We start from the raw sequence: 13,591 nt of genomic DNA, 5'->3' as shown, positions 1-13,591 counted from the left end.
ATTTCTTTTTGCTTGTGATAGTTTCTTCTATTTTTTTTCCTCAGTGCGATCGTCTTATATTTTAATCTATATTTTCCCTTGCTGCTGTTATTTCGCTCCTTTAAATTGATATTTTTCGGTGTACGTGTAAGTGCAGCAGTGTGCGTGCCGAGCATGTGTGTATGTGTGTGTCTGTGTGTGTGCCTGTTTAATGGCCACAAAGCGGAAACTGGAGCGTGGCTGGTTCTTCGTCTTCGGCTGATGCAGCTGCATTAGCAGCCATTTGCAACAGCCATTGATGGCAGTGCATATGTGTTTGTTGCTCTGCCCTCTCTCTCTCTCTCTCTCTCTCTCTCTCTCTCACTCCCTCTCTCTCTCTTTTTTTCTATCATTGGGCGAGCTTTACTGCCATTTATATTTATGTTTGCCCAATGCCTTGCAAGGCCCCCCGAAAAATGATGACATGAAAAATTGTGTTGCCCGCTTTTGGGCGCTGCTCTCTGATTTCGTTTCTCTTGAGGGTTTGCGGGGGTTTGCGGGGGTCTTCTAGGGGGCTCTTTGGCGGTGCCGGGGATCCCCCATACCGAAACCTCACGGATACGGCCCTAAGGCCAGTCAGCAGACAACCAGGAAGCTTTTCGAGCGCAATTTATGGCTTTTTAAATCGAAAGAAATTCAATGCTTGTTTAAGAACAACGAATGAACGAAGAAAGACAGCGAATGGAAGTGTGTGCCCCAAAACAAATTTCGAGATTTATGTTTACCCTCGCCGTACTTATTTTCTACTTTGCCTCTATTTTAGCTATTTTTATTATTTTTTTCGTTTTGTTTGTTCTTGAGTTGGCCAAGAATGTTTTCGGCCATGGTAAGTGGCTCTAATTATGCCGCAGTTAATTTGCCAGCTATAAAGTAAATATATAGGAAATAAAAAAAAATATATAAATATTTTAGCAATGAAAAGTGCTTTTAATCAGTCGCAAAGCTGTTTCACTTTTTTCTTTTTATTCAAATGTATTTAACTTTAAAACTTTTCTATTTGCCCAAGCACGGAAAAACGACAAATTGCATTTTGAACACCAAAGCTGGAACGGCGAATAAAGTGAATGAATGGTGATTAATGCGAGTTCGATTTATTTTATTTAACAAATAGTTGTCGCACAGCACATATGTTTCTGTCAAGGATTTCGCAGTGGTGCTTGAAAATACTACCAAATTGCTGTGGCAAAAGGGGAAAAAAAGCGAAAAGACCGAACGATTTCTTTGTGATAGCTTTCGATTTCGATTTTAGCCAAGGAGTGAAAGTGAATACAGTGAATACAGTGAATACGGCTGCGAATAGTGGGCTGGGCCATTAAATGTTGGCTGGCCTTGGTGACGCGTCGCGACGCGATGCGCATAAAAAATGGAAAATCAAATCGGAAGAACACGCACAAAAGGCGTTGGTCGGTGGGTGGGAAAAATACAACAACAAAAAATGCAAAAAAAAAAAAGTGAAAAAAAAAACGAAAAAAATGAATGGGAAAATCTAAGAATATGGGAAAAAGGCAGGCTCAGTTCGCAATCAATGCGTTGTTGGCCAAGGAGAAGAAAAAGTGGGGGAGGCTGCTTTGATTGTGGGCGTGGCTGCCTTGTGCCAGTTTCGGCTATGCAGCCACACACACACACATACACAAACACACACACACAGACAATCAAGCATGCACGCAGACACACAGATACACGGATACAGATGCAGGGGCACAGATACAGATACAGATACAATGCTGCGGCCTCATTTTGCAGACGCCAAATAGAACTAGAACTAAATCTGAAACTGAAACTGAAACTGAATCTGAAAACTGAGACCGGATACCCGAAGCCTGTGCTAGAAACCTCGGTTCAGCCGGACCATTGTCCTTCGTCCTTTTTCGCCTGCATTAGCCAACTCATCTTGTTACGCTCTCGCCACTTTCCATTTCAAGCCAACTGAACGTCTGCTGCTTACCACTAAACTTTCTAAAATTTCTATTCGATCTGCAATAAACGTGACATAAAACTTCACTTAATAATATTTCTATTCTACACAAATATTCTGTTAATAACTTTGATTAGTTCCCGATAAATTCATACCAAACAAAGGGTACATATGCTTTCGACTATTATTGCAAGCGGTCTCATTAATCCCAATTCGCAATCGTTTATATCAAGTGATTTTTATTTTTGTTACATTTGTTATTCCTTATTTTATTTTCTCCTGCCGCCGTCGGTGTGTGTGTTTTTTTTTCTGTTTCATTCGCCGGCGATTGCCAGAATCCAAATTAAGCTTTGGCAATAAAGCCTGGCACAGACAATAACAGCTAACCTCGGTCCTGGAAAGCCTGCAGGATCCTCATCATCCCAGGATTTCATTCCTGGCCACCGACCGATTGTCTTGATGTCCCACTTCCACGATACACACAGAAAAAGTGCTTAGTGGATTTTGCCTTTCTCTGCACATTTTATGTTGTATCTTTGGCTTATTAACATTGAAATATATACATTTAATTAAACCAAAATAATGAATAATATAAATATAAAATATAAAATATAAATATAATGAATATAGGAGATCAAGAGAAGTTTTTTTCTGAGTGCACGCTGGCCCTGTCCTCCCAGTTCCGCCCCCATAACTAACTCAAAGCACTCGAGCGCCTCAATGGACACACGGATACGCAGAATCGGAGGATTCCAGGAGGGGATTCTGGGGGGGATTCTGGGGGGATTCTGGGGGGTATTCTAGGGGGACCAAAGCTGGCGGAACTTGGAGAATGTTTTGAGTGTCGAGAGGATGTCGGGCGAATGTCATGCGATTGTTTTGTGTTGTGTTGCGAGTCCTTGCCGTCGACGGGCTTTGTTTGAATGGCACTCGAATCGAGGGGCGGGGTTTCGGATTCGGATTCTGGGCGGGAATTGGGGATGGGGTGGGATTGGGGCGACTATGTATATGAGTGGGTAGGCCAAACAAGATTGGGTCGAGGCTAATAAATACGAGCCACTTACTTGATATAAATGAAAGCACAAGAATCATATCTATGGTCACTTGAAACCACTTCATCTCATTTCCCTCTGCACGCTTTTTTTGCCAGTGCTGCGGTGGTGGATCTGCCCCGTCTCTCTCTCTCTCTCTCTCGCTCTCTCTCGCTATATATATATATATAAATATATATATATAATCCTCTGCACTGGCGGCTCCAATCTGATAGTTCCAATCTGATAGTTCCAAGATCGATATTATATATATATTTTATATATTTATTTCTAGTTTTTAAGGCGCAGGCGCAGCTGTCGCGGGAAAAGTGAACTTTTTCTTCATGGGTTGTGAATTTCTGGTATTTCTGGGATTGTTGTTGTGCGTTTTATGCATCTCAGTTGCAGTTTTCATTCGCAGTGTAATCGAATTGGCAGCATTTATTTACATCGATTATTATTCTGGGTGTCCATGCTTCCATGCTTCCTCGATTTCATAGTAAATATAACATATTTCTCTATATACTCGTATGTATATGTATCTATATATTTAGATCTATTAATGTACGGTCGTTTTTGGCTTACAAGGTATATAAATATATTTGTAAATATACTTGTTTCTTGGCAGTTTTCGATTAAAATTCTTCAAATGTGTGTGTTCTTCAATTTGGTGGCCCTCTTTCGGTTTTGCCTTTGTTTTGCTCCTAGTTGTCCTCGTTGTCCTTTTGCTTCACATCCTCTCATTCCTGTGTCTCATTCCTCCTCCATCTGTTCTTCCTTATTCCGCGTAGTGTGGAAGGGGAGAGGGGTAGACAAAGGACGAGTCCTGGAAGAAAGGACACATTTAATTAGTGCTTTCATTAGAAACAAAAAATTCCTTTCATTTCGCGGCGGAAATGTATGTGTGAGCATTTTTTAAATTTTCACAAAGGGAATTCACCAATTTATCAAAAGACAGGGCAACTGGGTTACCCAAAAAAGTAATAGTAATTCTCCTTAAATTAAAATTAAATATCTAGGGGGAATTTAATATTTTATAAGCTTTATATTCTTGAGACTATCTCAAGTGCTTAAAGAAAGGTGACATAAGAAAATTTGCTTGTGATTTATTAGGCATAATCTTTCCTTTTTTTTTTGTACAATTTCTTGGCCAAACTCATCCGCTTTCTTTGCGAAGCACAATAAAGTTTTCAAGTCCAGCGAAAAATCTCAAATATATTTTCCCTTTCTGGACTTTTCTTATTTTTCTGTTTATGCAAATTGATTTTAATTATAATTTTCTGCTCAGACCGCTGACCCAAATTGGATTGTTTGAAATGTATGTATGTATGTATATTTTAGAATAGGACATTTTTTTTTGTTCTTGTTTTTGCGTCTTGGGCCGCAAACATTTTGTGAATTTTAATTGCTAATTTAGCGTAATTCATTTACCCCGGTTGCAAAGGTATCCCAAAGTTTTTGTTCTTGGCAAAGGCTCCTTTGGGTCTGTTAATTTAATTAATAACTCTGGAAGAGACTTGACGAGCGAGACTTGTCCCTTTTTCCCTTTTCCGTTGCGTTGGGATAATCTCAAAAGTCCTTTGAGTAGCTGAGTGATTGCTAGACGGGGACTATTTTAATCTAAAAGCATAACTAATATTTTAAATGAATAACTAAATCTTAATCCTGCTACGTCCAACATTTTATACGTTTAAGACGAATAGCTCACTTTTAACTCGCCCCCAACTCGTTATGTAAGTTTAAATCGCAATTATGGCGTAGAAAAATCGATAAGTAATCCTTGAAATATCCTGCTGTCACCTTTGAACTTGATTTATCAGCAAGAAGCAAAGTTGTCATGCGACGCTTAGAATAAGTAAACATGACATGACAGTGAAGGCTTGCAGTGTGAAATAATATTATTTGACATTATTTTCCATTTAGGATATTGGCCAACAAAATGTCAGGTGGAAATTGCTGGCAAGCGCATTTTCCTAATTTTATTCATGGAAAAATGTACTCGAAATTTATGGCGAATTAAAAAGAAATAGCAGCATTTCAGTGCCCCTGAAAAGTTGCTACATTATTGCGCAATTCAATTAGGGCGACTTTAAGTCGCCACTTGAGTAAAATGAAGGGTGTATAAAGGGGGGTGTGGTGGGGTGTGTTGTGTGGGGGGGGGGGGGGGGGGGGGCTGCAAAGGTGGCAGACGTGGGAAAATTGTGAATGGGGGCGTGGGAAAATATGGTGCCAAGTGTGGGAGTGGCATGAATGAGCAATTCAGCGAGGGCGTGAAAAGGTTTTCGGAAGTAATTTAAGAAAATGTCATAAGAGTGTGCATGACCTTACCACCCCCCACCCCCCACCACCCACTTTACCATGAAGAGTGCTCACCTCATGCTGTAAAATATTTAACCCTCTTAAAGCCCAAGTGACATATCTGTAATTTTGCAGAAAATTACGCATAATTTCAAAATGCGTTGTGAGAAACATTTTTCTAGCTTTTCCTCAAAACATTTTAAGTTTTTTTACTTTTTATAGATATAATAAAATTTATAACCGTTTTAAATTATTAAAAAAATAGCATTACATTAAATTCTACAAACTTGAGAACATTTTTGTCGAAGTTTCCATGTTAATTCAGAGTAATGAATCGAATGAATCCTAATTAGAGGGTTAAGGGTCGCCTGCAGCGGCAGGTGGCGAATGGCGAATGGCAGATGGCAGGACATGGCAGGATAAAGCGATGCGATGCAAGGATGGCTCGAGGACGACACGTTTTTGATGCAACAAAAGATGCCAAGTGTCAATTTAAACAGCCGCACGAATGAAAGAGACGGCGACTTTTGGGGGGCTCCCCAAAAAATGTGCCAGGGGCAACATGCCATCGCACTCGCACTCGCACTCGCACTTGCAGCCTCTGCTCGTCCTGCCACTTGAAGCTTGAAAAAGCCAACGTTGACAGCGTTTAAGACTTTCCCCATTGTCCTTGCCAGCGCCTTGATGGTTTGACAGGGCAAGGCAAAGCTGCCGTCGTCCTTTGCGTCCTTTGCGTCCTTTTCGTCCTGCCAGGACCTGCCTGTCCTCGCCTGTTGTCTTTTCATATTAAATGCATAGCGAAATGTAAAAAAAAAAAAAAAAAATGGTTTATATACGAGTGAAACGACAGCACGACAAAAGCCAAAGGAGTGCATTATTATACATCGAATCTGTACATAGGATGGACTTAAAAATAATTATATTTACCTACAGCAGAATGGATAAATTTTGGGTAACTTCTTGCTTCTGTTACTTTCTTTAACTTTTAGTATTTTAACACAAGCAGCAAGTTATATATTCAATCAGTAATGTATAGACTGCAAACACTAAAAAGTGTCAGTTTTCCGTGTGAAAATCAGCTTAAATAATTAAAATAATAAAAGCTGTATTCTGTTGAAGTGATTAAAATTGCAATATCCCCAGCGAGGGTAAATGATGGGACTTAAGTCAAAAAGCGCGAGAGAAATTCGATTTTTCGCCGTCAACATCCGTTTGTCTGCCCGCCCAATTTGCGCCGTCATCATGCGATAGTTGCCACTGCCACGGCTTTTGGCCCCCTAGAAGTCAACCCACTCATCACCCACCACCCACCACCCACCACCCACTTACCCCAACAAAAAAAAAAACCGAACCAACCCCACCACATTTGTCGCTCATTATGGGCGCTCATTAGGCGGCGCTAGCGGCATGTCAAGTCTGCAAAAAAAATGAAATGAGATGAGTTGAGATGAGAATGGGGTGAGCTGGAGCCCCTGACCCCTGACCCTTAACCCCTAATCATGCGGAGCCGCGAACGAGGATAAAAGGGCGTAATAACTATATTATGCAGTCTGACTAAGTTATGGCCCAGAATCAAGCCTAGAAGGAAGCCAAACGGAGAAGTCAGTAAAATTGAATTTAATTTAATTTATTAGTTCGAAGTAATTATCCCAAGCCAAGGATATATGATAGAAAATATTTGGTAAAACTAAACAGCTGGATTGTAATATTTAAATGTTACTTTTCACAATTATTACTGCAATGTGTTTGTAGTTTGTAACATTTTTAAGCCACTTAAAAAGAACTCTTAAACTAGAACAAACTATTTAAATAAGTCCCTGTTTGTGGTGAACATGTAATATTGAAAACGTAAAATCCCAAAATAAAATTTGCTTACTTCTCTTGCAATTAAAATGGAATTTGGACAGTTTTGTGTCATATTCAGTTAGACTCCGAAATTGTTTGCCCCATAATTTCTTAATATTTCTGGCTTTGATAATATGGTCGACGTCAAAAGTCTGGAGTGGAATAACAAAGGCTAAGGCAACAATTTTATTCCCATCAACAGAAACATCATCATTATCAACTCGGCTACTCATTCGCATGCTCAGCAGCAGCTGCTTGTCTGTCGCATGCAACCGTCTCTTTCGTTCGGCTATGGCCGTCTCTTTTTCGCCGTAGTATACCCATCTCTGTCGCAACGCTCGTTGTCTGGTTGTTGCTGATTTTGCTATTATTACATGCATATTTCGTGTAATGAGTGCGATTAGCATTTTCAATGAAGTGGGGTTAACAATGTGCCTTGCATTTCTATTTGGTTCGCCCGCTTTCTCTCACTCTCTTCCAACTTTCACCCAACTTTCACCCCACTTTCACCCACTGGCTCTCAAATACCCGCTGCTGCCACTGAACCGAGTGAGATCCCCGCCAGAAATCTATCCTCATTCTCACTCCCTTTCTCTCTGGGTGCTCCAAATGATGCTGCGTCATCAACATAATCATCGGGCATCAACATTTCAAATTGCGCGGCATTATTAGCTATATACTGGTATATATCCCGATATTCAAAGATATATGTACATACATATACTCGTAGGGTCTGGTCACACACATGCCCCCATAAATAGTCGCTGCATTTGATCAATTGCCAAGCATATTTATGAATTGACAACACTGCAGGAAATGGCTGATTGCGAAAGTTAATTACACTAGAAAATATCGTGCAACAAAATATGAAAACAAACATTTTGTTTGCAAGCAACGTATTTACAAGTTTTGTGTTAAAGTGTGTTATTTTTACGTTTATCGGTTAAACTTTAAATTCTTTTAGTATGCATTAGCACCTTTTAATTGGAACGCTAAATCTTAATAAAAATGTTTTCAATTATTTTCAATTAATTTTACGCATATTTTCCTATTCCTTTAATGTTTTCACGGTGTAAATGTACGATTTGCAGTCGCATTTCAGCCATTTCAATCGCTCTCAGCCGCACACATTTCTGGGGCCCTTTTTTTATGGCCACTTTCCTCCAACCACGCCCCCCTCCACCCCTCCACCCTTTTCGCCCTTCCACCCCGTGAAACGCCCACCAGCTGAGCTTTGTCCTTGCGTTGGCATCTTTAATGTTGCCTACTTTTTTGCGCTCCGTTTTGCCTTCTTTTTTTTTCGTTGTTTGTGGCTAGGATATATGTGCGCATATATATCTGAGGGTTAGGATCTGGTGACCCCACCGCTCCGCTGCTAGATTTTCGCTTTTAACTCATTGTCTACTTATGGCTATGGGTGTTCTGGTTGTCCTGCCTTGGCTTTACCCCCCCGCCCCCCACCCACTCGAATGTCCTTGTCGCTGGTTTTGCATTTCGGTGGTCTGCAATTCGCACACTTACACTTACGCAGGTGACAGTCGTCAACCTGCAGCGTGCCCTTGCAGTTTTCTCTTTCCTACTTCTGTTTTTTTTTTTTTGTAGTTTTTGTTTGCTGCTTTCGTAAATGTGTAGGGGCAAAACTGTTTGTTTGTTTGCTCCCCAGGCCCCAATTTTTGTGTGGATCCACCACGCTCAAGTTCGCCTTCGCCTTGGCAGTTGATTTCTGTCACAGCTGCCGTCTGTGATTTGTGCTTTCCACCTCCATTTTCCATTTCCCATCACGCAACTCGCAGCTCGCATCTAGCATTTCGCCCTTTGTCTTCTGCCTACTGCTACTTATTTTGGATTTTTCCTTTTGGCACTCGCCAAAGAGATTTATTGCTCATACGCACTGTGTGCCGAGAGAACATGTTTCATTTCTTTTGTATTTATAAGCTGTTTAAAGCGCTGCCAGCAGGCTTTTCAGACTGCGGCCTGCTCGAGCTCGAGTTGCGAGTTCCGAGTGACAAATTACGAGCTGGAGAATTGATTATCTTGTTCGAGATTATCCCAAGTGTCTATGTGACGGGTTATTGCCCCATTCGATGCGGTTCGACTAAGCTGCCATGAATTATACGAGTTCATGGCATCATATATGTCTTCAAAAAAAAAATCGAAAAAAATGGAATAAAGGGGTTTTGGCATGGTGAAAACCAGTAAAGTACAAGGCAATATGTCCTTTATCATTTATATGTGTATTTAAACCACATTTACCCATTTCCTGCAATTTGCATTCATTTTTCCTTCTTATTTATATTTCTTCTTTATTTTTTTCCAATTAAATCTTGCTTCTATGCCCTGTGATTCAAGTAATCATTGAAATGACTGGCTTTAACAGACTTTTAGCAACTTGAGGCTGATATTAATGGCCTAATGCCACGGCCATTTGATACGCACTTCAGGTAACCTTTTTAACCCGCGTCTGCCCTCCTTAACCCTCCACAGACCGCGCTAGTTGGATTGCTTACAATATTTTTTCAATTTAATGCGAACGGCAATTTCTTCGTTTTCCTTATTTTTTTATTCGCCAAGGCTTGTTATGATGAGGCGCAGTTTTACTCGTTTCCGCTTGCACAGGATCCGTTCGCGTGGAACTTGTTATCGCTGCTATGAGGCCACCCCTGGCCCTTCAAAAACGGCGGAAAAGGAAGATCCTTGCACATTTTTGCAGCTCAAGTCCTGTGTTTCGCTGTTTATTGACAGAAAGTTGAAAGGAGGACGTTGCAGCTTGTCCCAGCTTGTTTGCCTCATACACAAAATGAGACACTTGACCAAATGGTTGTCATGCCAATGGCCATGTTCTTGTACCCGTTGGCTTGATACCCTATATTCGAACTCACTTCGTTTTGGCCTTTAAAATAGTCCTACTCAATAATAAGTAGATATAGTTTTGAATACCAATTATTTTAGTTAACCAAGTTTATTACAAGCTTTTATCATCCAAAGCCAAATTTCTTGTCTTATTAAGAAACCTTTTAGCCCAAACACTAAGTTTTGTGTAAAACTTTGTCGCAAATGTAATTAGCAACTTGAGGTTTTCGAAAGGGAAGTATTTAAAACACATATTGCCCCAGAGCAAAATGGATAAATCACAATTTTTGCAGGATATCCGCAGCTTTGATGCTCGTTCTCCTGCTCCAATTGTTGGCTGAATGCTTTTGGCCCGGCCCTGGAGAGTTGTTGCCGTGAAAGGTTTGTTTTGTCATTAAAGTTGAGTTTTCCCGTTGATGATTCTCTGTCGGCTGCTGTTTCAGTTGGCCAGGTGAAGTGGCCAGCGAGCTGTGGAGGATGCTCTAATTAAATTTGCCCGGCCGCTTCATTATGCCACTTCTGAGGGCCACGCCCCCACCACCACCCCCCGTTGCCGCCTCTTCACATGTTGACTGAAGCAAATAAATCAAGTTAAATAATTGCCACTCGTATTGTCAACTCATCTTTGTGGGTGTGTGTGTGTTTGGGTGTATGGGTGCGCCAGCGTGTGTATGTGAGTGCGTGTCCTTTCTCTGAAGTTGTATGAGTTGCTGTTGTTTAACATGGGCTTGGTCCACATGTGCCACGCCCTCTCTAGTTAACTCCCCCAACTCCCCCCTATGCTCTCCCCACAAAAATACTGAGAAAAATTAAATAGCAGAAATTGCAGCGAAGCCATCTGGCAAAATGTGACAAATTTAGGGATATTCTTCGAGTGCAATAAATGGCATTATATATAATGTTAAAACACAAAGTTCCAACTAGAAAGCCAACAAGTTTTTTGTTTCGACCACCTTCTGTGCCACGCCCACAACCTTGAAACAACAAATTGCTCTGTGAAATTGTGAAATTTTATTATAATTAAAACATTTTGCTAAGCACCGAAAGTTGGGCCAAAAACCGGCACACACACACACACATATATACACTGGCGCATAATCCAGCACACTGTGTGTGTGGGACACTTCCGGTTCCTGGCGCACGACTTCCGGTCCGGTCGGGCCTGCCACGCCCCTTCTCCCTTTGGCCCCTCCCCCCTCGCAGGAGCAAGAACCCACCGCTCTGCGGGATCCTTTGACGTCGGGGATCCTAAACTATGCATGAGCTTTCACTCGGTCTGGGGAATATACATATATATATATATATATGTACTATATGGCATTTGAATGGGACATGTGAATACCTTGGGTATTCAAGTTTTTGGCCATTTTAAATTAACTTTTGAGCGGGCAGGCAAAAGGGCTTTTGATTGTTTTTTAATTAAAATAAACATAAGCGTTAAATATGTGAATATGCTAACGTGCCATGCGTTTGAATGAATTACAACTTTTTTAACTAACTTATAAACTAATTCCTGAAAATAGTACGTAGTAGCCGTAAATTATTCGAATGACAAATTGTAAATAAATGTACATTTAATTACGCTTATGTCGCATTAATGCATTCATTTTGACTGATATTCGAATGATGGATGGTGAGTCCATTCATTCTGCACTCAGTAGGCACTCGAACGCATTAATGTGTGGCCCACACCATCACACACCCACACACACCCACACACACAGCAACACACACATTTTGGCTCTTGATCTCTCGTTTTTGGCCATTTAAACTTGGCCAACACAGCGCGCTTATGACGCTGCCTCTAATGGCATTTGGCCCGCAGGCAAATGCAATTTTTTTGGTTCAAAATGAAAGCAAATTTTCCGCATTAAGTAAGCCATAATTGAATAACGTCATAAGCTGCCTTCAACACGCTCGCAGAACCCAAAAAGGGGGCGACTTTGGCGCGCGGGGGGCGTGGCCTGCGGTTCTTTCTGTGTGTTTGCGTTTTTGTGTGCGTTTGTATGCGTGTAATCAATTATGCTTTTTATGTCAAACGCCATGAGAGAATGATCCCGAAAAGAGGGGGCGAGCATGGGTCCAAGTGGGCGTGGCTATGAGCGGCACAAAACATTACCATCAACGGCAGGCACAGAAAAAACCGCCCTTCACAAATTTCGCTATAAAACACGAAAGGCGCCCACTGTCATCAGTCAAAATTTAAAGTTAATTTCGTTTGACAATTTTCGGAAATGAAATCACGCGAAATTAATAAACAAAATCACGAATCAGTTAAACTTCATCACAGCGAGCAATTTAATTTCATTTTGATTATAATTATAATTACCCCATTTGCATGCTGTCATCGCTTTGTTCAAGACACTGCAATTTAAGCCACAACAAAAGTGGATCAATAGCTTAAATCTTTTGGTTATTAAGTAGCCAAAACTTGAAATCATTTCTCTGATTTATGGAATAAAAAGTAATCAGTATTCTTATCAGAATATTCGAAATAATGGTCTTAATATGGAATTGTTATTGAAATCCCAATCCGATTTGAATTCAAATTTGGCAATTTGAATTTTGTTGTCACTTTAAGCAAAAAAATGTATAACATGGATTGTAAGTTTAGTTAGTTAGTTGTATAAAAAATGAATTATTTTCGCTGTGCAACTATTTCTACTATTATTTATCGTAAAAATAGCATCTAAAATATCGTATTGCTGCCAATGTTTTTTGCCTGGTTTTCCATCCATAAATAATCCAGTTTATTAACAGATTAATGGTTTTCTGAGCACTTTGTCTAGTTTTTTGCGTCAATTTGGCTATTTCTTTTCCCAAGTGTGCTCACTATGTGGCTCTATAACCGAACCGACTCATCATCCTGCACATCGCCATAGCCATCGCCATCGCACGCCTGGCTGTCATCATCTTTTGTCATCTGGGTGGATCCTTCGGCCTGTCTCCTACTAATTCCTCAACGCCGCGCTTAACGTCCATTCATCTTCATCTGGCCCCATGGCTTCTAAGCTTCGCCTTTGTTGCTGCTCTCTCTCCTTGAAATGTCGCCTTCAAAGTGTCGAACCTTTCAACCTTTCAATGCTTAAAATTTCAGCAAATATTTTGCCTTCTCTTAGCAGATTGCCATTGGGTGAGAGTGGAAAGTGGAAATGTGTGGGTTTGGGCTTGAGGTTGGGGCTGCGTTTTTGGGGGCGAAGGTCCTGTCTTGAAGGTGCTCGAACTATTGGCCTCCTTAGCGGAAATTGGCCTAAATAATAGGGTAGCAAAGAGTTGTATAAAATACCTTTAAATAGCACCTAAAAATATATACTTTCCCTAAAAATACAGCTGATGTAACCTATGTCTTAATATCCAAAAATATTTCAAATTTGGTGTCCCTAATTTTTTGACCAAATCTTGATGTCCTTTTCGCTCGTTTCGCCTACTTTCGCCTCACACGTAGCGTTGACGACGCGAAAGGAGAAGGATATATAGAACAAAAAATCGACGCTCCAATGTTTTTGTCATTAAGACTTTGCCTCGTTTCCTCGTCGTCGTCCTTCCAAATAACTGCGGATAAGGTCCTGCGGCCCTTCACGCCTCGCTCCTCTCGTTTGTGCCAACGGATTTGTCAAAGGCATTAAAACGAAAT

At 40.8% G+C, this 13,591-nt stretch overlaps 1 protein-coding gene across 1 annotated transcript in view; it reads right to left on the bottom strand.

The window, feature by feature from the left end:
• The window catches only part of LOC120457117 (acetylcholine receptor subunit alpha-like), a 55,073-nt gene extending 51,990 nt beyond the window's left edge, over positions 1–3,083 (bottom strand). Inside the window, exon 1 of the mRNA XM_039644334.1 lies at positions 2,998–3,083. Coding sequence (XP_039500268.1) covers positions 2,998–3,052 — 55 coding nt within the window. The 5' untranslated portion in view covers positions 3,053–3,083. The remainder of the gene's footprint in view (positions 1–2,997) is intronic.
• Positions 3,084–13,591: the final 10,508 nt, after the last annotated feature.

This window comes from Drosophila santomea, chromosome X (genome assembly GCF_016746245.2).
Source record: "Drosophila santomea strain STO CAGO 1482 chromosome X, Prin_Dsan_1.1, whole genome shotgun sequence".
NCBI lineage: Eukaryota > Metazoa > Arthropoda > Insecta > Diptera > Drosophilidae > Drosophila > Drosophila santomea.
This window is presented reverse-complemented; position numbering and strand designations above follow the sequence as displayed.